Source organism: Oncorhynchus masou, chromosome 31 (genome assembly GCF_036934945.1).
Source record: "Oncorhynchus masou masou isolate Uvic2021 chromosome 31, UVic_Omas_1.1, whole genome shotgun sequence".
NCBI classification, from domain to species: Eukaryota; Metazoa; Chordata; class Actinopteri; order Salmoniformes; family Salmonidae; genus Oncorhynchus; species Oncorhynchus masou.
In genome coordinates, this window is record NC_088242.1 from 90,558,163 (window position 1) to 90,581,359 (window position 23,197).

Sequence of the window (23,197 nt, forward strand, 5' to 3'; positions counted from 1 at the left end):
AGGAACTTCCTACCGCTGATTTTGACGGTGGCCGTGGTCTTTTGGTCTGCACACTGGCAGCTGTAGACTCCACTGTCTTCTGGCACAGCTTTCCATATCTGAAGCTCCGATATGGTCTCCCTCTTCCTTATCTGAAACTTCCTTCCATGCCTCACCAGCTCCTCTCCTTTCTTCCACTCTACAGGGACTCCTGGTTTGGAGAGCTCACAGCGCAGTGTGAAACTATTGCCCTCCTCAGCCTGAACATTCTTCAACTGTTGTTTGAAGGATATGGGGATAGCTGACGAGTAAATATACATGTTTTAGTATTAAAACCTCTTAAATTTAAAGTTCCCATATTTGGGGACCCTATTAGATTTTGTTTTATTCAGTTCAGTCTGGTGTGAGAACGGTAGCCCCTATCTGCAAAAGCAGGGTGTCTGTGGAAAGCAAGTGTCTTGGCTATTGATTGATGCCTTCAAATATTTGGTGACATACTACCATATATGGGCATACAAATTTATAAGGTCAGGGCATGCCGATGACCTCATTTCAAGATGGCTGCTACCTACATTCCGGTTAGCGTTGTGAAACATAAACAAAATAGACACGGAACACGTTGATACACACCAAAAGCTAGGACTCCACAGATCATGAGGATGTCTTATTTGTCTGCCTGTGACCTACCGTTATTGATCACAAGCCCCGAGAGTCAAAATGTTTATTTTACCCAACGTTTTCACCAAACATATTACAAGGTAAGCTTCGGTTTGGTCTGTGTTCGAGCTGTAGCTACATGGGGTGGTATCAAATGAATCCTTAGGTTGGTAGGAACAAATCTATCCTATTGCCAATGTTATCTGATGTATGACTTAATGTCAACATTGAATGTCCACGGAGTGACACTATCTTTGTGCATCAAAAATATGTTGCCTGCTTAGGCATCCATTACACAGGGGATTGGCTACTATGGCACCTTGACAGTCTTGTAGCCAATGAGATAAGCTTTCCAGGGATATGCGGTTGACCCTGATGGAACAAAGCAAGGACTAGAACCTTTTAACATACACTTTGTAAAAACAGTGCAATTACCACATTCTGACATTTTGGAACGGTTGAAAGAACACACTGGATAACCCATAACACCACCATAATGTTTGAGTGAGGTTGATATGGTAATCAATTGTGTTTTTATACTGAACAAATAGCATTTAGGATTGCAAATATGCAATATCACTGGAATGATCTAATTTACAGACCAAGAGGTTTAGGGACACTTGGAAACGTCCCGTGACCACACCTGACACCACTTATTAAAATATCTGTCCATTTGTAGTTGTTAGGTCTATCAATCCCATTTATTTCTGATATTGTTCACATGTTGGAAGCCATCTGTTTCCAGCTCTACTCATCAATAATTTACTTATAGGTTGTCAATGAAAGATGACTTTCGAAATAAATAAAGCTGTTATTTTGTGTGTGCTTGATCTTGTGTTTTCTGAACTATGTAACTCATATCGATCTTCTGATAACTTCCTCATAATCTCCCAGATGTCTTTTTTCCAAATATACCACGTTATGTCATGTCAGAATCATGTAATTACACATGAATAGCAGTTAATTTTGGGTATGTCTATTTAGGCCGAAATCTACATTTTGTCATTACATTTAATTAACCACCAACGACTGAATGAAAATAGAAAATGTTTCCATTCATGTTCAGATAGATTATCTTTAATTTATTGGTGTGATAATTAGGGATGTCAAGCAATAAATAAAATGTAATTGAGTTCCTAGCAAATTCAGAATTGGTTCAAATTTTGCTGTAATTTAAGAATTGAATACAAAAAGCATTAAACAAACATTGATGTCTTGATTTTGTCCAAAGTAATGGGTCACAAAATCAGGTAAATTGATAATGCACACTTTGTTAAACCTCAATGTCAACTTGTTTTAAAATCACTTTGTTTTTAGCTGTATATATTGTGTATTTTGAACCTTCTCAGACAACGTAGTTTATCACAATAAAAATACAGTTGTGCACTAAAATTATAAAAGTTAACTTGAGTTATATGATTAACTCTGATAGCACAAGTGATAATACAACATTGCATTTATTGAATTCATTTAATTTCTGTTGGCACTAATGTTACTCCACACGATGCATCGCTGGAATTGAAATGAAAAGCAGGAATGTATTTTTACCGTGGACTGTGAGGGTGGCTGTGGTTCTGTGGTCTCGACACTGACAAGTGTAGTCTCCTGAGTCTTCTGGTTTCGGGCCGGTGATGGTCAGAGAGATGAGGGACTTCTTCTGCTTTATCAGGTACCTCTCTCCAGCCCTGAGGTTCTCCAAGCCCCTCCTCCAGTGGAACGCAACCCCCGGCAAGGAGAACTGACAGGACAGGGTTACATCCTCCCCCTCCTTCACCTCCATGCTCTGCAGCTGCTGGGTGAACTCAGCTGGGATGGCTGGAACAAAAAGATGGACTCATGACAGCCTAATGTACATTGTGGTGTGACAAGAATAAGCAAGGTATAGCTGAAGCAAACCAGTAAAGAAAAACCTGTTCTTTCTCTTTTGAAGACATTTTGATCATATTCCACTATCTCATATACAGTACTTCTTTACATGTGATACCAAATGCACAGTAAGGACAACAACAACATAATAAAATATCTCTAAACAGAGGTCCATTTTTTACCTTTCACAGTGACGACGGCCTTGGTGCTGACCGATCCAGCGCTGCACTCGTACTCCCCAGCATCGCTGTTACTGACCTCCCTGATGGTCAGCCTGGCCTCATTACCTGAGCGACTGACGTAGTACCTTGAGGAGCTCCACATTAGGCAGCCATCTTTGTACCACAGAATGTGGCATGGCTTAGAGGTGATACACACCAGCACCAAACCACCTCCCTCAATGGCCTCACAGTCCTCCAGTGCTTTGGTAATGGTGGGACGTCTCTCTTCACCACAGGAAGGGTAGATTACATAGACAACCGTGTCAAATACATAAACGCTGGCCAAAAAGGATTCACATATAATTGACATAGTTTCATTTTGTGAATAGTTGTAATAGTACAGTGTTTTTAGATGTTTGTAAAACAAAACAACTTCACGCTGAAGTTACCTCTAACAAGCAATGAGGCGTAGGACCTCTTGTCGCCTGCCTCGAAGGAGATGGTCCCCGAGTCTTTATGGGCCAACTGTTTGAAGGTTAAACTGTGGTATCCCCCCGGAACCACCTGGATATCATTCAGCTTGTTGATGTACAGTAAGGTCTCATCCAGGTACCACTTGACCCCAACATAGTCGCTGGGACAGATACGGCACCTGAACATCACCGTGTCATTCTCCAGACACTCAACGTCCTCCAACTCATCCAAGATCAACACCTTCTGACCTGCACCGATCACGCAAGGGTTTAACATTAAACATACACAAGCTGTATAGAAAGGAGTACACTCAATATGGCTGTCAAAATCCAACCTATAACAGAACGTTGACTTGAATGGGACTGTTCGTTCTATTCATACTATTTCTATGGCCTTACCATATACGGTCAGTAGCGCCCGGCTCTGCATGGTGCCAACGTCGCAGATGTACACGTCCGTGTCACTCTTGTCCAGGCAGCTGATTGTGAGGGAGAGGGCCACGCCCTTCTGCTTCATCACATACTTCTTGCCCGCCCGGAGCTCCGCCATGCCCTTCAACCAGGTCACCCTCTTGGCCGGCAACCTCGTCTCGCACTCCAGTGTCACCTTGCTCTTCTCCTCAGCCCGTGCCTCCCGCAGCTCACGTGCAAACATGTGCTGCAGCTCTGTAGGTGTGGGAGGGGTTAAAAACACTTCCTGTGTGCTACACCTGAGCAGGTGTGGGAGGGGTTAAATACACTTCCTGTGTGCTACACCTGAGCAGCTGTGGGAGGGGTTAAATACACTTCCTGTGTGCTACACCTGAGCAGCTGTGGGAGGGGTTAAATACACTTCCTGTGTGCTACACCTGAGCATGTGTGTGAAGGGTTTAAATACACTTATTGTGTGCTACACCTGAGCAGGTGTGGGAGGGGTTAAATACACTTCCTGTGTGTTACACCTGAGCAGCTGTGGGAGGGGTTAAATACACTTCCTGTGTGCTACACCTGAGCAGGTGTTGGAGGGGTTAAATACACGTCCTGTGTGCTACTCCTGAGCAGGTGTGGGAGGGGTTAAATACACTTCCTGTGTGCTACACCTGAGCAGCTGTGGGAGGGGTTAAATACACTTCCTGTGTGCTACACCTGAGCAGCTGTGGGAGGGGTTAAATACACTTCCTGTGTGCTACACCTGAGCAGGTGTGGGAGGGGTTAAATACACTTCCTGTGTGCTACACCTGAGCAGGTGTGGGAGGGGTTAAATACACTTCATGTGGGCTACACCTGAGCAGCTGTGGGAGGGGTTAAATACATTTCCTGTGTGCTACACCTGAGCAGGTGTGGGAGGGGTTAAATACACTTCATGTGGGCTACACCTGAGCAGCTGTGGGAGGGGTTAAATACATTTCCTGTGTGCTACACCTGAGCAGGTGTGGGAGGGGTTAAATACACTTCATGTGGGCTACACCTGATTAGGTACAAAAGCAGCAAAACAAGTAATTAGTCTCAAGTCAAAGTCGAGTCCGGAGTCTTGAGGCTCTGAGTCAAAGTCGAGTCGCAATTCATTTGCATTTGACACGAATACACAACATTGCTAAACAACACTATACCGTTACACAGTAATACTGCAGTACTACCCAGTACTTGCCTCTGACCTCCAGCTTGGCCCGGGTGGCAATGCCGTCAGCCTCACAGCAGTACTCTCCAGAGTCTCTGATGCAGGTGTTAGTGATCACCAGCCGTACCAGGTGGTCCTCCACACTGATCTCGTACTTGGGGGGGCTGTGCCTGATCTGATGGCCGTTCTTCAGCCAGCGGATGAAGGCCTCAGGCTTGGTGATCTCACAGCTCAGCTCAGCATCCTCCCCTGGGGTGGCTTTGACGTTTGTCATGTCTCTGAACACATGCACTGGCTTCTCTTTAGGAGAAAGGACATACAGTATAACATTAAAGCAGGTTTTCTCTAGGGACACATACAGTATAACATTAAAGCAGGTTTTCTCTAGGGACACATACAGTATAACATTAAAGCAGGTTTTCTCTAGGGACACATACAGTATAACATTAAAGCAGGTTTTCTCTAGGGACACATACAGTATAACATTAAAGCAGGTTTTCTCTAGGGACACATACAGTATAATATTAAAGCAGGTTTTCTCTAGGGACACATACAGTATAACATTAAAGCAGGTTTTCTCTAGGGACACATACAGTATAACAGTAAAGTAGGTTTTCTCTAGGGACACATACAGTATAACATTAAAGCAGGTTTTCTCTAGGGACACATACAGTATAACATTAAAGCAGGTTTTCTCTAGGGACACATACAGTATAACATTAAAGCAGGTTTTCTCTAGGGACACATACAGTATAACATTAAAGCAGGTTTTCTCTAGGAACACATACATCTGTATGTACAGGCCTTGAATCTGGACACCCACATGTTGCAATAGGCCCTCCTTAGGAACAAACACACTCTACATAGTAATACATATAGCCTAAGTACCAACCCGTTGATGCTCTTACAGAGGTTCGATCAAAGATAGTGTGACTGGTCAGGATGACACACAGGTTAGTACACATTTCAGAAAAACACGCTTCAGACAAGAGCCAGTCACTCACCTTTGACAAATAGCATGGTCCTGCAGCTGAGGTCTTTGATGAAGAAGACAACATCCCCGGCGTCAGTCAAGGTTGCATCTCTGATTGTCATCTTGTACTTGCGGCCCTTGTTTACGCTCTGGATGCGGCTGTTGCTGACCACAAGTTGACCGTTCAGGGTCCAGGAGGACTCGTCGATGACATCATGAGAGAGGACGCACTCGAAACTGCAGCTCTCGCCCTCCAGAACAGAGGCCGTCTTCATACGCTGGGCAATGGTGATGTGAAGGTCTGTGGTGGGAAATGTCAGTGAGATCAGATGGACAAGTGATAGTCGATAAGATGGGCATTTCTGTTCCAATAGTTGTTTTGACCAGACCTTGTTGATGATCTGGACCATACATACCATGTACAGTGACCTTGGCCTTGGTCTGGCTGGTGCCCAGGTCACAGCTATAGTGGCCTGCATCATCCTTACTCAGACTGTGGATGATGAGCGCTAAGGACTTCCCAAACTTGAGCAGCTCATGTTTGTCACTGCTGGCCAGGACCGTACCATCCTTCCTCCAGATGGGGGTGACCATTTCCTTAGAGGTCTCGCACTGCAGACACACCTTCCCCTCCTCCTCCCCTGACATGTCTTCTAGAGACCTCAGGAACACCGCTGGCTTTTCTGGAGGATAAATTAAACAGTACAAACACATTAGTTCCCGATCTAAACGTTCACATTCTTCCAAGCATCAGTGGCTCTTATATCTCTTGCTTGTCTAAAGTTACTGAAGGATAGGCATGTTACAGTGACCGCATTATCGCCACACCGGCGGTCACGAGTCATGACGGCAGTCAAATTCCACGTGACCGTTTAGTCATGGTAATTATGCTTCTCCAAGCTCTGATGCTGCTGATGGTCATTAGTAGCCTACCAAACTTGATGACTGCCTGGTACTCAGCACTCTATTGTCCTTCTCATCACTCTGACATCAATGCAAATGCAATCGAAAATTTTATCAAACACTTCATGAGAGTCCATGAGGTCATGTTGCGCAACATTTCTATAGGCTATGCAGCTGCGGGCTCTATTAAAAGAGGAGGATCCCATCAGCTTTCTATAGGCTAGGCCTACTATATTTATTTCTCAACTTTTCTAATATTAAGCACATTGCTTCTCTTTTCAACAGGAGTATAGCCTACCTGGCTGGCATGAAAATTAACCAGGGGATAAGTGTCCCCCATTCGCTATTTAAGTGCATAGATGACGTGCATTTTTTCCCGCTGCCCCTGTCTGGAGACAGGTGCATGATAATGGTCCAGTCTAAATCAAAACAAATTTCACACATTTACTATTTAGTATATGGTAAAGACAAGATTAAATCAACAATAGTCTGATGGGGACAATATTAGCCTATCACTTGTGAATGATTCCCAGCTTGTGTGCAGTAAGGGAAGAAACGCATGACTATTTTTTGCGGCTTTTTCATATCATAGTCGCACACCTCATGTAGCCTAGCCCATAGGCCAATATGTTTTTGATAAGGTTTGTATCAAAACGAAAGTGGCCAAATAACTTCTAAAAATTAAGCACATTAATCCGCTTTACAACAGGTGTAGAACCTAACTGGCATACATATGCAGGACAATGTTTCAAATTTGGGAAAGTTCATTTTCACCATAAAAATGCACCTTTATTTTAAAAGCATTTCATGCTTAATAGCATCTCACTTTTGGATGGTGTTTTCCTGCTAATAGAACATTTGCACGTATAGCCTACTGCCATGTGCGCATTGCTTCGCTTATGTGAAGAAGTAGCCTAATAGTGTATCAACATTTTCAGCTAAACGTTATGATCTGTTGTGTCAGCCTCAGTGCTTAATTTTTTTTATGCTAGTGGTGGTATTATTTTGGGATCTATCGCATCCCACAACTGTCCCAGACAACGTTTGGAATATTTATTTATCACACAGAATAGGTCAACTTTTGTACTATGGGGGATAGTAGATTGACATAGGCTAGTACTTTTGCTGTTTGTTAGTCCGACTCGTCTTGTTGGCTGATGAAAAGTAAATGTGGACAGTTCTTCCAATATCTTCAATATGTGCCTCGGAATTGGATAAGGACACACGCAACCGGGAGAAGGGGATTATAATTATTATATTCAGCCCAAGGGCACAAAGGTAACTGGCTGCAAAAGGCATGTATTTTAGGAGGCATTACGGCCACTCAAAGGGGATACCGCCGGGAAATTCTAGGCATTATCAAGTGCTTGTCAAATTGTGAATGAGAGACTAGTGTACAGCCTGTGCAAAAAACAAAGCAGAGCTCATGCCTTTCATACAACTTCATACAATCATCATTAGAGTCTCATCACGCTTCAAACACACCGACAGTGTCTTTGCGCAAAATTACACGCAGCATCATCTGGATATTCCCCTTCTGCTACCATTTCTGTCAAGCCGTCTACGCATACAGTTTGACGCATCGTATTCACCACACTGAACGAACAGCAACTGCCTCTGCAATGCAATGCTGCAAGGCAAACCCAGCGTTTCATTGGAAATAAATGTAATTCCGGTGTACCAAAAATCCAATGACGCTGTCGGTGTGTTCGAAGCGTGAGAATGTATTAAACGTCAAAACATACAGCCCAATGTTTGTATCACAACTAAAGTTACATAAGTCAATCTAAATGAAGCATATAGAAGGACCCATCTCTTTGTTTTTTAAACCTCTCAACACAGAATGCATGTGAGCAGTCCCTCAAATCATTTGAAGAAATATCCTTTCTATTTTATTCAGCTATGGTCGATTGTATTCTTCACACTATAAAATAATATAAAATAATGCCATGGAATTCTAAGCATATCTTGTCTGCAAAATGAACTAGTGTAGCCCACAGCCATATGGAATAGCCAGATCAGGGTCTAACATAAGGACAACTCATAGTATGCTATTCTGTTCTTCTGAAATAGACTACATTTTCTTCATATCATACTTCTTTAGACCTGTCTAAAATAAATAATGGATTTATTGTGTTGGTGTAGGCGATATTACATGGATTTATTTGACTTTTTAAAATGTAGATGTTCTAAAGGTCTGCATCAGTGGCTTGAAGGCTATGAGTGGAAGCCAGGAGATGCTACATGTGTTTATGTTAATTAACTGGCTGTAATTTGCTTGACAATCACCGGCTGACAAAATGTCATGACCTCCACAGCCCTACTGAAGGACATCAGATTCAACCATCTTCAAGTCTCAGTCAAAATCAAGTCTAGCAGATTTGCCTTATTTTCAAATTAGATCTCTGTAAGTTTCAGACACTGCTTTAAGGCTAAGACAGTACTGACTGGACACGTACAACCACTAGTTTCTCAATTTCTCTTGCAGTGGCTGCTCACAAGTGAGAATTGACAACTGTACAAGGCTCACCTTTGACCTTGAGGAAGGTGGACTCGGTGACCAGGCCGGCTTGGAACGTGACTCTGCTATCCTGGGGGCGGAGCATTTTGATGGTGAGGCTGTGGATGGTGCCCATGTTTTGGATCCTGGTGACGGAGTTGGCGTTAAGACGGTTGTTGTTCAGGAGCCACTGCACATTGGCGACCACATAGTTGAGCTCACAGGTGAATGTGGCGTTGCTATCCTCCTCCACTTCTACGTGCTCCAGATGCCTTATGATCTTAAGGCTTCGCACTGAAACAAATATAAAACGCTCATATCCATGGTGTCAGGGTTGGTTTGTGGTAATATCTACTGTTCAACACGGTGTACATTAAACACAGCATACAGTACTTTGAAGGTATATAAAGACTAAATCAAGCATGAAGCTACAATCAATTTCCATGATTATGCATCTGAACATTGAAGTTTTGTCTAATAAAAAGACTTGTATTCCTCACCCTCCACAGTGACCTTAGCCGTGCTCTTTGACCCTCCGGCCATGCAGCTGTACTGGCCGGTGTCGGTCTCTTTGAGACCCTGGATGGTCAGCACTGCCTGGCTCTTCTCCGTCTTCATGCTGTACTTGCTGGACGTTTGCAGGGCGGTGCGGCCCCTGTACCAGCGTACCACCCTGGGGGAGGGGGCAAATTGACAGCTCAGTGTGACCGAGCTGTTCTCTTTAGCCTCCACGTCTGGCATGGGCTGGACCACCTTTAGAGGGCGCTCTGGGAAGATACAGAGATGAATAATGATATACCGTAATACTGTCCTGTACAAACCTCTAGCAATACAGTGATCTAGCCCAGAGCCTGGAGGGCCACTGTCAACAGTGAGCAGGGTTTCGTTCCAACGTTCACTTAGTGATAATCAATGAACTACCTTACCCTTCACAGTGAGCTGTGCGGCAGAGCGGCTCTTCCCGGCGTTGAACTGCACGGGGCCGGTCATAGAGCTGTCTGTGCTGCTGAAGCAGAGGGTGTGCATGGTCCCTTCCCGGTCTATGCTCACTTTAGGCCCCTCCATCAGGACCTCTCCATCCAGGGTCCACTTGGGGGGTCTCCCCGCCCGCAGGCTGATCTCCACCTGGAACAGGGCCTCCCTGGGCTCCGTCACCTCCAGGGACCTCAGTCCCCGCACTATGCTGATAGACTGCTCTGCACGCATAGGGAGCACACACTCCATCAGTATCTTCACGTCCAGAGAAACAGAGTAAATGGCAGAGAGAGAAAGGGTACACTCCAGGAAGCGAGTGAGATAGATAGTTGGATTACTTCATTGTGGATACAGTATATTTGGTTGAATGTGGTGTTTTGGTGATTCATCGATTGTAATAAGAAGGGACACACACACACACTTTGTATGAAGATTGGCTTATAAACGGTTTATTAATGTTTAATATTAGGAATATATGTAACACTGGAACTGTTAATAATAAGTCAGAACTAATCACAATGAGTGTGAGCGTCTCACCCTCCACTAACAGCTGACAGGATGTCTTGTCATCACCAGCATCACAGGTGTAGGTGTCCTCATCAGATGAGGCCACGTCGTGGATGTGGAGCTGCCTGTAGATGTCATCGCTGACGATCTGGTGCTTCTGGCTGGGCTGGATCTCATTCCTGTTCTTGAACCACCTGACCTGGGCGTTGGCCCGCGACACTTGGCACTCCAGCAGGCCTTTGTGTTTGTACATAGCAATCTTCACTCTCAGAGGCTTCACTATCTGCACAGGCAGCTCTGTGGAGACGGCAGTAACATTGAACGATTGTTTATTGAACATGAATCATTTTGAGTCACTGAGGAGAATTGATATTGTTGAATCTCAAAATAGCTGTTGTTTACCTTTTACTGTGAGAATTGCATAGGACGAGACCCTGTCTGCAGTGAACTTGATCTCCCCAGCATTTGCTGGCCTTACAGACTTGAAGCACATGGTGTGAGTTTTACCTGTATTCAGACAGAAATACATGTTTCATCAGTAGAATCCTGACCTGTAGACACATGTCCGTGACTAGGCTCAGTTGTGTCCCATGCTCACCCTCATGGCTGATCTTGACGTTGTCTCCGTGTTTGACCCTGGTGTTGTCTCTGTACCAGCGCCCGTCCACATTCTCATAGTTGACCTCGCATAGGAAGGTCACACTCTGCCTCTCAGTCACTTCCTCGTCCTCCAATTCCTTCACGATCTGGATGTCTCTGGCTGACAGACAGACAGACAGACAGACAGACAGACAGACAGACAGACAGACAGACAGACAGACAGACAGACAGACAGACAGACAGACAGACAGACAGACAGACAGACAGACAGACAGACAGACAGTAAGTAAGTAAGTAAGTAAGTAAGTAAGTAAGTAAGTAGTGCCCGACATTACCCAGAGATCCAGTATGGGGTTTGATCTGAATACATACTAATGTATCTGTGATCTGTACTGTGATTTATCTATAAATTGATGTTGTTTCTAGGCCAAGCCATTAGCCTTATTAGCTCTATATCTTCTGACTAACTTGTCATCCAAGCTATTACAGAATAATTAGACTTGAAGAGGGTCATACAATTGTCCCTGTACTTTGCATTACTCCTCTGTTGTGTCCTGTCATAACATTACCTATGACAATGAGTTGACCTGAGGTATGAATACAGCTTTGGGCACCATCAGTCTGGAAGGAGATCAGGCCAGTGTCTCCTACGGTGACCCGGGTGAAGGTGAGAGTGTGTTTATTCCGATGGGCAGTGATGCGACAGGCAGGCTTGGACTTGAGCTTGACCCCGTCCTTGGTCCAAGTGCCATCTATGTAGGACAGGTTGAGGGTCACCTCGAAGGAGCAACCCTCACTCTCACACACCTCCACATCCTCCAGACCCTTCACCACCAGTAGCTGGGTCTGTCTCTCTGCAGACAGACAGTCAGAAAGTAAAACACACACACTTGTTGAAACATTTTCATATTTATATAACGGGTCATTGAATATTGAATAAATGAGAAGGAAACACAAAGGTGAAGAAAAGTAACTGAATAGAATGTGTGCCATGGAGTAGAGGTCTTACTTGCAGCAGCTAGTTTTCTCCCAGACCTGTCTCCCATGGTCTGTCAGGAGGGATGGCCTCAGCCACTTCTGATTGGCTTTCCCCTTGTCCGTATCCCTAGGTTGTCCCTAGGGCTAAAACTACACAGTTTGATACATCTTTTAAAACATGCTATAAGTCAAGAACATTTTCATGTTGACTTGTAAATAACCTCTCCACTCTGTCATTCTCATTGACATGTGTTAAAATCGAGGACCAATGTGGCCAGTACCCAAGAGCAATACTTTAATATGGTTATACTTGGATGTGGCGTGGCTGTGCCTGTATAATGAAGTAATCTCTGACACCTCAATACTTGCCTGAGCTCAGCTTCACTAATATAGACTCAGCAGTCTGCATGTAAAGTATGTTTGCTAGTGATGAGAAAAGAGGATCCATTAACCTCACAATGGGTAAGATCACGTGTCAAACTCATTCTGAAGGTTGAGTGTATGCGGTTTTTCGCTCCTCCCTTGTACTTTATTGATGAATTAAGGTAATTGATTAGTAATGAACTCCCCTCACCTGGTTGTCTAGGTCTTAGTAAGGAACTCCCATCACCCGGTTGTCTAGGTCTTAGTCAGGAACTCCCCTCACCTGGTTGTCAAGGTCTTAGTAAGGAACTCCCCTCACCTGGTTGTCTAGGTCTTAGTCAGGAACTCCCCTCACCTGGTTGTCAAGGTCTTAGTAAGGAACTCCCCTCACCTGGTTGTCTAGGTCTTAGTCAGGAACTCCCCTCACCTGGTTGTCAAGGTCTTAGTAAGGAACTCCCCTCACCTGGTTGTCTAGGTCTTAGTCAGGAACTCCCCTCACCTGGTTGTCCAGGTCTTAGTAAGGAACTCCCATCACCTGGTTGTCAAGGTCTTAGTAAGGAACTCCCCTCACCTGGTTGTCTAGGTCTTAGTAAGGAACTCCCCTCACCTGGTTGTCCAGGTCTTAGTAAGGAACTCCCCTCACCTGGTTGTCTAGGTCTTAGTTAGGAACTCCCCTCACCTGGTTGTCTAGGTCTTAGTAAGGAACTCTCCTCACCTGGTTGTTTAGGTCTTAGTAAGGAACTCCCATCACCTGGTTGTCTAGGTCTTAGTAAGGAACTCACCTGGTTGTCTAGGTCTTAGTAAGGAACTCCCCTCACCTGGTTGTCTAGGTCTTAGTTAGGAACTCCCCTCACCTGGTTGTCTAGGTCTTAGTTAGGAACTCCCCTCACCTGGTTGTCTAGGTCTTAGTCAGGAACTCCCCTCACCCGGTTGTCTAGGTCTTAGTCAGGAACTCCCCTCACCTGGATGTCTAGGTCTTAGTCAGGCACTCCCCTCACCTGGTTGTCTAGGTCTTAGTCGGGAACTCCCCTCACCTGGTTGTCTAGGTCTTAGTCAGGAACTCCCCTCACCCGGTTGTCTAGGTCTTAGTTAGGAACTCCCCTCACCTGGTTGTCTAGGTCTTAGTCAGGAACTCCCCTCACCCGGTTGTCTAGGTCTTAGTCAGGAACTCCCCTCACCTGGTTGTCTAGGTCTTAGTTAGGAACTCCACTCACCTGGTTGTCTAGGTCTTAGTCAGGAACTCCCCTCACCTGGTTGTCTAGGTCTTAGTCAGGAACTCCCCTCACCCGGTTGTCTAGGTCTTAATTGAAATAAAAAATAATAAAAAAACAGCAGACACTAGGCCCTCCATGGAATGAGTTTGACAAACAAGAGCTGTCAATCATAGAGCTAAGTGACACAACCCAATAGGAAAACCACAATAGCATATAAATTAATGGAATCGAGGGGTTATTGAGGCTCCACTAACTACAGTGGCTTGTGAAGGTATTCAACCCCCTTGGCATTTTTCCTATTTTGTAATGGGTTTCAGTCTGCGTTGTGTAGAGTAAAGACAGTCGTGTTGATGTAGAAAATAACATACCTCTCAACAGCATCTGCAACTTCTCCAATAGGAGAAGACAGAGTGATGCATAGACCAAAACAAGTATTTGTGCACAAGCACATGCAATGCATGTGGCACAACAATTTACATCTACTTTACAGTGGCTTGCGAAAGTAGTCACCCCCATTGTTTGTATTTTGTTGCCTTACAACCTGGAATTAAAATAGATTTTTTGGGGGTTGGTATCATTTGATTGACACAACATGCCTACCACTTTGAAGATACAAAATATTTTTTTATTGTGAAACAAACAAGAAGTAAGCCAAAAAAAACGGAAAACTTGAGCATCATAACTATTCACCCCCCTCCCCAAAAGTCAATACTTTGTAGAGACAGCTTTTGCAGCAATTACAGCTGCCAGTCTCTTGGGGTATGTCTCTGTAAGCTTGGCACATCGAGCCACTGGAATTTTTGCCCGTTCTTCAAGGCAAAACTGCTCCATCTCCTTCAAGTTGGATGGGTTCCGCTGGTGTACAGCAATATTTAAATCATACCACAGATTCTCAATTGGATTGAGGTCTGGGCTTTGACTAGGCCATTCCAAGACATTCAAATATTTCCCCTTAAACCACTCGAATGTTGCTTTAGCAGTATGCTTAGGGTCATTGTCCTGCTGGAACAGGTTTCCCTCAAGAATTTCCCTGTATTTAGCGCCATCCATCATTCCCTCAATTCTGACCAGTTTCCCAGTCCCTGCAGATGAAAAACATCCCCACAGCATAATGCTGGGAAGGTGTTCTCTGGGTGATGAGAGGTGTTGGGTTTGCGCCAGACATAACATTTTCCTTGATGGCCAAAAAGCTCAATTTTAGTCTCATCTAACCAGAGAACCTTCTATCATATGTTTGGGGAGTCTCACACATGCCTTTTGACGAACACCAAATGTGTTAGCTTGTTTTTTTTAAGCAATTGCTTTTTTCTGACCACTCCAGCTCTGTGGAGTGTACGGTTTAAAATGTTTCTATGGACAGTTACTCCAATCCGCTGTTGAGCTTTGCAGCTCCTTCAGGGTTATCTTTGGTCATTTTGTTGCCTCTGATTAATGCCCTCCTTGCCTGGTGCGTATGTTTTGGTGGGCGGCCCTCTCTTGGCAGGTTTATTGTGGTGCCATATTCTTTCAGTGTTTTAATAATGGATTTAATGGTGCTCCGTGGGATGTTCAAAGTTCCGTATATTTTTTTAGAACCCAACCCTGATCTGCACTTCTTCACAACTTTATCCCTGATCTCTTTGGAGAGCTCCTTGGTCTTCATGGTGTTCCTTGCTTGGTGGTGCCCCTTGCTTCGTCGTGTTGCTGACTCTGGGGCCTTTCAGAACAGGTGTACATATACTGAGATCATGTGACACTTTGATTGCACACAGGTGGACTTTATTTAACTAATTATGTGACTTCTGAAGGTAATTGGTTGCACCAGATCTTATTTAGAGGCTTTATAACAAAGGGGGTGAATACATATGCATATCATTTAAAATATATATATTTTTTAGAATTTTTTGTAACAAACACATTTTTTTATTCCACTTCACCAATTTGGACTAATTTGTGTTTGTCCATTACATGAAATCCAAATAAAAATCCATTTAAATTACAGGTTGTAATGCAACAAATAAACGCCAAGGGGATGAATAGTTTTGCAAGGCACTGTAATGGGGAAATAAGGCAGTAAGTAATTCCAGGGGGGGGTGGGCCACCTTCCATCTAAGGCAGAACATCAAATGCCCTGCCACGTCATATGGTGCTGTATGCTTAATACAGCAATACAGACACATTCTCAATCTCAGACAGCACTGTCTTACAGACCATATGTAATGTCAACAAATCCCAATAAAGTTATCAACAAAAGGAGGTCAGACAAAGTCACTTCACATAATTTAGGTATCCAAACAGCTTTGTAGAGAGTATCTAATTAACCCTCATGCATATCCCACCCGGGACTGTCGTTTTCCATAGGAGGTGAGCCTAATGTAAAAATCTAAACAACTAGATCACATTCACATTGACCAAATGGGCAACTGTCTGGCGTTATTCAGTCTACTGTACTAAATGCTGGAAGCCATACTGACAATCTGTCACTGCAGGAACAGAGAGCAGAACAGCCAATAGACTACAATGTTAAACAGCTTTAAAATTGTACACACAAAAACATAATGTGAACACCTGTTACGTCACAATTGTCAGAACTATGAGCATTGTGTTCTCCAATCATTAACAATTTCTTGATGCAAATAGGTAAGTGGCAGAAAAAAACTATAGGGCATTGATCTCTTGTGATGCAATGACATATCAAAAATATTCATGTCACAAAGAACACCTGCTGTGGTGTACCCACCTTAAACCTGGTTAGCTGTATTCTGGGAAAATGTATTTCTTCTCACGTCCTCTCAGTATCCAAACTGAAATACCACTTTCAGCGGGACAAAAAAGCAGACAAATGCTACCAAAAAATGTCAGTCCGTCATGAAAGGTATATCCAACTCTTGTCTTCTTTTCCCCCAAATCCCACAAGATTAACAACAAGCATTTGGCAGGAAGAGAGAATTCCCAGGTTGGAGGGCTAGCCTATCTGTCGATCCCCCCGGAGAGGACAGTCAGCCAGCAGACCTCTCTCTTTTTTCCTGCTATGGTAAAGCCTAATGCTGAACAGCTGACATATCTCTCCTCTCACACTGTCCTCCAAAATAGACCAGTGTCATTATACATGCCATGATAGCCTTGGCTTTACTGCTGTGATGCAACTTCTTTCCAGCATCACTAGTGTGGTTCAAATATGGTACACATGCTGGATGGTTTTCCCATTTGTGCTTAAGTCAAATTGGATGGAAGCTCTCCTCTGACCAACAAATGCATTGGATTTTGTACCTGTTTCTTGCAACTCTTTCAGGGGCGCAGGAAGCAGAGACCCAGGGAGAGCTGGCTTTGGCATGGTAAAGGCAAATGGGTATGCCTCTAGTATAATACAAGTCAAATGATCTGCACTCATCAAAAGAAAATCCCTCTTTCCTAAGTCTGCAGCCTAAATGACATGGATCACCATTCTAATTTGACCCACCCCTCACACCAAACCCTTTTCCTGTCGGTGTCTCCACTCCATGACTGATGTGGTTCACTCCATGACTGATGTGGTTCCCTCCATGACTAATGTGGTTCCCTCCATGACTAATGTGGTTCCCTCCATGACTAATGTGGTTCCCTCCATGACTGATGTGGTTCCCTCCATGACTGATGTGGTTCCCTCCATGACTAATGTGGTTCCCTCCATGACTGATGTGGTTCCCTCCATGACTGATGTGGTTCCCTCCATGACTGATGTGGTTTCCCTGATGTGGTTCCCTCCATGACTGATGTGGTTCCCTCCATGACTAATGTGGTTCCCTCCATGACTGATGTGGTTCCCTCCATGACTAATGTGGTTCCCTCCATGACTGATGTGGTTCCCTCCATGACTGATGTGGTTCCCTCCATGACTGATGTGGTTCCCTCCATGACTGATGTGGTTCATTCATACTCTGTGTTTGCATTGCTGACCCATATCTGTGATTCTTCCCAGAAGTATAGTTTAGAGGGATCAAGCCTGGAAGACCCATGGGAAGTTGCCACGGCAGCCATAGTTGAAAGATCACGAGAGATGAAATTACATTAAGCTCCCATTTCAATGGGCTATCACTCGTAAGCTCAATTTTCCTCCTGCATAACTGGTCTCCATTCTCCTGTGAGGTGTGTATTGTTGTCACTGAGAACACTGCCATTGGAGTGTCTATGGCCTAGTCATTGAGAGGATAAATCTGTAATTATTGTATCCCCCAGTAACACCACATTAGGTAAAAACTTCCCAATGACCTCTGAATAGCAGGATGGATGGCTCAGGGTGATACAGGGTGCTAAACATAAAATTCTTAAAATATAACAGTGGAATCAAGCGTCGCAAATATAACATCTACTTAGAGGACAAAGAGCTGGAGAGCTTCTCCATCACACACCTAGCTCCTCCCACTACTCTCACCCCTACCCGGTATGGCAAACATGTCTGAATAACATTGTAAGTTTGACAATCCATGTGGTGTTTATCTGTGGGGTTCCCTAGCCCAGAAGTCTGGATAAAGTAAGCCCTATCTCTTCAGCATTGTTTTCTCCCACACCTTGATGGACAGTGCCATGTGTCCCAGAGCCCCTCCCAGTCCAGTGAAACTCTACCGACAGGATAATCTCCCAGTCATCCAGTCGTTGTAGGAAAACAGCCCCCAATTTGACCTGTCTGCATCAGAGAGTATTCTGATATATCACACTCACATCTTTCTATGTCACAACAGTATTATGACCATATTATGACAGGTTATTTATTTATTTTGTTTTACCTTTATTTAACTAGGCAAGTCAGTTAAGAACAAATTCTTATTTTCAATGACGGCCTAGGAACAGTGGGTTAACTGCCTGTTCGGGGGCAGAACAAGGCACTCTTTCTGTGGAGTGGTAGAGAAAAAGGCTACCCTGTCCCTTTAAAGAGTGATCCATTGAAGTGGGATCTAGTTCCTGGCTAACAGCTGATGAGCTGATTGACACTGGAGCAACTGATTGCATAAAGAGGTGTATTAATAAATCACCTGACTCCCCCAGGACACATTCGAACTAGCTTGTGGATAGGCCTACACAATACAACAGGTTGATACATTTCAGCTGAGCTGATCTCCCCCCTCTGTTCCTATGATATGTCGAACTAAAATGTCACACAACGGTTAGCTTTTATTGTCAATTGTCAGCTTTTTGGGTAGGTAAGAATAATCGAAGCGATCTACAGTAGACGGAATTGTTTTTTATTTAAGATAATTTAATTTGATGGTTTTCCTTCAGTAAATACAAACATTTGCTTTTAATAGAAATACAGAGACAGAGAATACAATAGAATTGAATAAGCTTCATTTTCAGATTCTAAGATCTCAAGGATATAGTTTAATGGAAATTAAACATGTATTATGAAACTTGACTTAAAAGGGACATTTAAAAAATGTTCAACTTCATATTCATCATCATTGGTGTGCATTGTGATTTTAACCAATTAGGAGTAGTCATTGCCTATTAACTCTCTTCTAATTGGTTGACAATATTTTTTTATGACAAAACATAGAAATGCACCATTTTCACATATGTTGATGTTGGGGTGGTGCTGGAGATTATGAGTATGAAGTAGATTTTTTTTTTTAATTGTCCCTTTAATTTACTGATTTGTTCCCATTCCAACAACACATCTGAGACTTGTTCATCAGTCTGTGTTATTGACAGGAGAGATGATCAGAGGGGCAGAGTTAACACCATCATTAAAACAGGGGCTAAAGTATGGATAGAGTTTCTCAGTGAAGGTGCAGCCAGTGAAAGAGTAGATATGAGACCTGGCCTCTACATCGTAGAAGGAGACTTGACCCTCCTCAAAATCCACAAACACCCCCACCTTCTGGGGCTTCTCTTTCAGGGATAGCAAGACACGGGGGTCACCAAGAGCCTTGTACTCGTTTCCATTCCTCAGCCACACAGCCCAGTATCCATTCTTAGGGCTCAGTGTGATCGGACCCTTCCTGTTGATGGACTCACTGGCCACTCCTAAATCCCACTCAATCTTCCCCTTGACCGTCACCTCATAATAAAATCTCCCTGATGAGAAGCCATCCTTTCCTAGGACATTAACAACTCTTTCAAACCTGTCTGGGTTGTCAGGGAGATTTCTTTGTGTCTCTCCATGTCTCACTTGTTTCCCATCTTCAGAGAGGATAAGTTCAGGATGTGCTGTATCAGGATCCAGAGTTATATTCACTTCATACTGCTGTATCCTCTTCATCCTCTTCAGTTTGACTTCAGGTAGCTTCTCCATCTCTTTATTCAGTGTTTCGTCCAGCTGAAACACAGCTTTCATCAAGGTCCCCACACACAGATTACTGTGAACACTTATCTCAGACCAGTCCTGGGTGTGTGGAGGGGTGCACAGGGTTGGGAAGCTCTGGAGGAGGTGGAGGTGGTCCTCAGTGTGTAAGAGCTGCTCCAGGTCAGTGCTTCTCCCCTTTAGCTCAGTGATTTCCTGCTCCAGCTCTTTAATGAGCCATTCAGCCCGCCTCTCTGTTGCTTTCTGCTTCTCCTCAATCACCTCAATGAGCTCACCCTGGCTTCTCTCAATGGAGCGCACCAGATCAGTGAAGACCTGGACACTGTCTGATATCTCTCTCCCTGTGTCTTTCTTGCTGAGCTCTACTGAGTGTTTGATCTCCTGAACCTTCTGCAGTCTCTCCTGGATCATCTGCTGCACGCCTGCCTCAGTTTTCCCCAGTTTAACCTTCCTCTCTCCACACTCTTCCTCTAGAGGGACAGTATTATGAGCTTTGTGGTCTGTTTCAGTGCAGAATTGACAAACACACATCTGGTCAGTCCTACAGAACAGTTCCAGAGGTCTCTCATGCTTCTTACACATCCTGTCTTCCAGGTTCTCAACAGGGTCAATCAACTTGTGTTTCCTTAACGCTGGGACTCTCTGATGAGGCTCCAGGTGAGTCTCACAGTAAGAGGCTAGGCACACTTGTCAGGATTTGGCTAGGGTTGTTCCGGGTTTTGGATTTCCCCAGGGATCCCCATTATTATTTGCACCTGTGTCTCGTTTTCCCTTGAACTTCTGTTTTTTGTTTTTGTTTATTTTTGGTGAGTTTCTTTTGAGGTCTTTTTGTGTTTTTCCTACCACCTTTTGGATTTGCCATTTTTTGTATTTTAGGCCACTGCTGTGTCTGCCTCATCTTCTGGGTTTTGTATTTGGCTCAGTTGGAGTGACTTTTTTCCGGAGACCCAGGTTAGGTCCTTAAATACACTTCCTCCCAGTGCAGACTTCACAGGATACCTCTCCCAGTATGGGACTCATTTTGAACTATGTCCTTTATTTTTAAATTCTCTACAACTTCTCTCAATGTTGTGTTGATGTGAAGCTCAGGTCTCCTGTTGAATTTCTCGTTACACATTGGACACTGGCAGAGGCCAGCGCTATCCCAGTACCTGCTGATACAGGCCTTGCAGAAGCTGTGTCCACATGAAGTGGTGACTGGCTCAGTGAAGACATCCAAACAGATTAAACACTGTAACTGATCTTCAGACAGGAGACTGCTGGGGGTGGCCATATCTAGACAGAGACCAAAGGTGAAACTATGAAACATTTAATGCGTTTAGTCAATTATCGATGCTTTAAACTTTCAAGTTATGAGACAAATACAAGTTTAACCAATCTTAAAACATGGTTTTAGCAGTTTTACAATTGTGATGGATTTCCTATCATTGGATTGATCTTTATCACAAATATTATCAGCTTTAATTTAGTCAATTTGACATAAATACAGTAGTAGTACGCTTCAGACAATTGATAGTAATACACAGAATAACTTTATAACTACATATAGAAAGTATGCCTCGTATCAAACAATGAAATTATCATAACTGAATAAACCGAAATAGGGCTGAGATTACATTTATCTTTCTCAGGGGCCAAGTTTTTCAAAATGTAATCCTCTCTTTTCCTACGCAGGATCAGATCAATGTGGTTGTTTTTGAGCCATTTTTTCAGAAAATAATCAGACAGAATCATTCTGATCCAGATCCCACAATATCAAGATTACAGTATCCGGATTGTCAGTGCTTTGAACAGGCCTACGGTTTGCCATCTACTGGACAGGTGGTGGTACTACTTCTACACTGTCATAGGGAAACAGAGAAGAGTAAATTACATGAATAAAGGTTCCTAGATTCAAAATATAGTCTGCATATCACTTATAAGCAATTAGATGCATGTTTTTTTACACTTCTCAATATAACAACTAATACTTATACTGCGGTCAATTTAACATAATTAACCTTTGGTTTTTAATTGTAAGAACGTTTTTTAAACCTTAGTTACAATGACAGTTCTTGGTTGTTCTGCCTTCCACCTGTCTAAATCCACCTGTCTAAATCCACCCTGAATCCACCCTTCCAGTGGGACCAAGATAATCCTGATTTTCACCATCAAAACTATCCGTATCACTACCTTTGAGTTTTGAAATTACATTTAATCCTGATTCAAGGTCAGATTTGGATAACGTCGAATCCCTATCCAGAGGTCTCTTTTTTCACAGTTTTGGAAAAACCCAATTCCAACATTTAATCCTATCCGATTGCCGAAATCCGATCAGATAACTTTTGAAAAACTGGACCCATACCACTCTCTACTTACCCGATGCTTTGTTTTCTGAATGTTCTTTCTGTTCTTAGATCATCCCACAGGGTTCTATAGTGAGAGAAGCTAGGGCAGCTAGTGAGAGAAGCTAGGGCTCTCAGTTACAAAGCTTAATGCTCAACTTTAATTTCACTTACAGCAAGTTATACCTTGTCCCTGTTCATCAATGCAATGCAGTTTGTCTACTTTCCATTTTCTGGTAGAAACAAAGATGTGTACGCCCTTAACTGGTTTGGTCCTGTTTTGTTGTTAGCACACTGTTTCTTGCTCATAGAATGTTTAATCTGCCTAATGTGCTGTTTTGTTGTATGATTGCACACAACTTAAGTTCGCCACTGTAGTTCGCTCACCAGAGCTCAATGCAGATATGACTTCAAATCTATTTGCTACTCTTAGAAACTGGGGACACATTTCACTTCTCTGGACTCCAGAGCAAGCAGAATCATACAGCCTACCTGTATGCAGTGGAGGGTGGAACAGCCTGGTCTCATATACTAGACATAACATAATAAACTCAAATCCGGGACACTCAAATTAGTATAACATGTTACATTTGGCATGGTTACATAAGACAGTTCCGGACCATATTCACACCAGGTAGCCCACTTACAGCCCATTACAAATTGGTAAAGGGCCCAATTAGGACCCGTGTTTTAGCCCACATGGGTTTTCCCATTTATGACCCAGTTGTTATGCCCAACTGATTCCCATAGACAGTCCATGACCATATTCAAACCAAATATATCTGGTTTGTTTATAGCCCACATGGGTTTGCCCGTTTGTAACACAAATGGTTAACCAGATTTGGTCCCAATCATTATTTCTGAAAGAAAT

The 23,197-nt window shown here is 43.5% G+C and overlaps 3 protein-coding genes across 3 annotated transcripts in view; all 3 read right to left on the bottom strand.

The window, feature by feature from the left end:
- The window catches only part of LOC135525053 (obscurin-like), a 53,010-nt gene extending 42,079 nt beyond the window's left edge, over positions 1 to 10,931 (bottom strand). Inside the window, exons 1-12 of the mRNA XM_064952818.1 lie at positions 10,622 to 10,931; positions 10,036 to 10,305; positions 9,610 to 9,876; positions 9,140 to 9,403; positions 6,123 to 6,389; positions 5,738 to 6,007; positions 4,764 to 5,033; positions 3,536 to 3,802; positions 3,113 to 3,385; positions 2,685 to 2,948; positions 2,185 to 2,451; positions 14 to 280 (exon numbers count right to left, since the gene is read on the bottom strand). Of these exons, the coding sequence (XP_064808890.1) occupies positions 14 to 280; positions 2,185 to 2,451; positions 2,685 to 2,948; positions 3,113 to 3,385; positions 3,536 to 3,802; positions 4,764 to 5,033; positions 5,738 to 6,007; positions 6,123 to 6,389; positions 9,140 to 9,403; positions 9,610 to 9,876; positions 10,036 to 10,305; positions 10,622 to 10,931 (3,256 nt within the window). The remainder of the gene's footprint in view (positions 1 to 13; positions 281 to 2,184; positions 2,452 to 2,684; positions 2,949 to 3,112; positions 3,386 to 3,535; positions 3,803 to 4,763; positions 5,034 to 5,737; positions 6,008 to 6,122; positions 6,390 to 9,139; positions 9,404 to 9,609; positions 9,877 to 10,035; positions 10,306 to 10,621) is intronic.
- Positions 10,932 to 10,973: 42 nt separating this feature from the next.
- On the bottom strand, positions 10,974 to 16,737 carry LOC135525054 (obscurin-like). Its single transcript, XM_064952819.1, has 5 exons — positions 16,466 to 16,737; positions 12,201 to 12,319; positions 11,761 to 12,045; positions 11,190 to 11,351; positions 10,974 to 11,098 (listed from the first exon to the last, which is right to left on the bottom strand). The coding sequence occupies exons 2-5, from the start codon at positions 12,235 to 12,237 to the stop codon at positions 10,974 to 10,976; spliced, it is 609 nt and encodes a 202-aa protein (XP_064808891.1). The 5' UTR covers positions 12,238 to 12,319; positions 16,466 to 16,737.
- A 2,391-nt stretch (positions 16,738 to 19,128) lies between these two features.
- LOC135525338 (E3 ubiquitin-protein ligase TRIM39-like) lies at positions 19,129 to 22,424 on the bottom strand. Its single transcript, XM_064953041.1, is given in 4 exon segments — positions 19,129 to 20,703; positions 20,971 to 21,008; positions 21,010 to 21,277; positions 22,361 to 22,424. Coding segments are annotated over 3 exon segments (1,617 nt in total). The 5' UTR covers positions 21,276 to 21,277; positions 22,361 to 22,424; the 3' UTR covers positions 19,129 to 19,390.
- Positions 22,425 to 23,197: the final 773 nt, after the last annotated feature.

Coding starts and splice junctions, on each gene's coding strand:
- LOC135525054 (XM_064952819.1), bottom strand. CDS start 12,237: ATGGGAGACAGGTCTGGGAGAAAACTAGCTGCTGCAA. Junction 11,352..11,760: donor AGGTCAACTCATTGTCATAG/GTAATGTTATGA, acceptor TCTGTCTGTCAG/CCAGAGACATCCAGATCGTG. Junction 11,099..11,189: donor CGTCAAGATCAGCCATGAGG/GTGAGCATGGGA, acceptor GTCTGAATACAG/GTAAAACTCACACCATGTGC.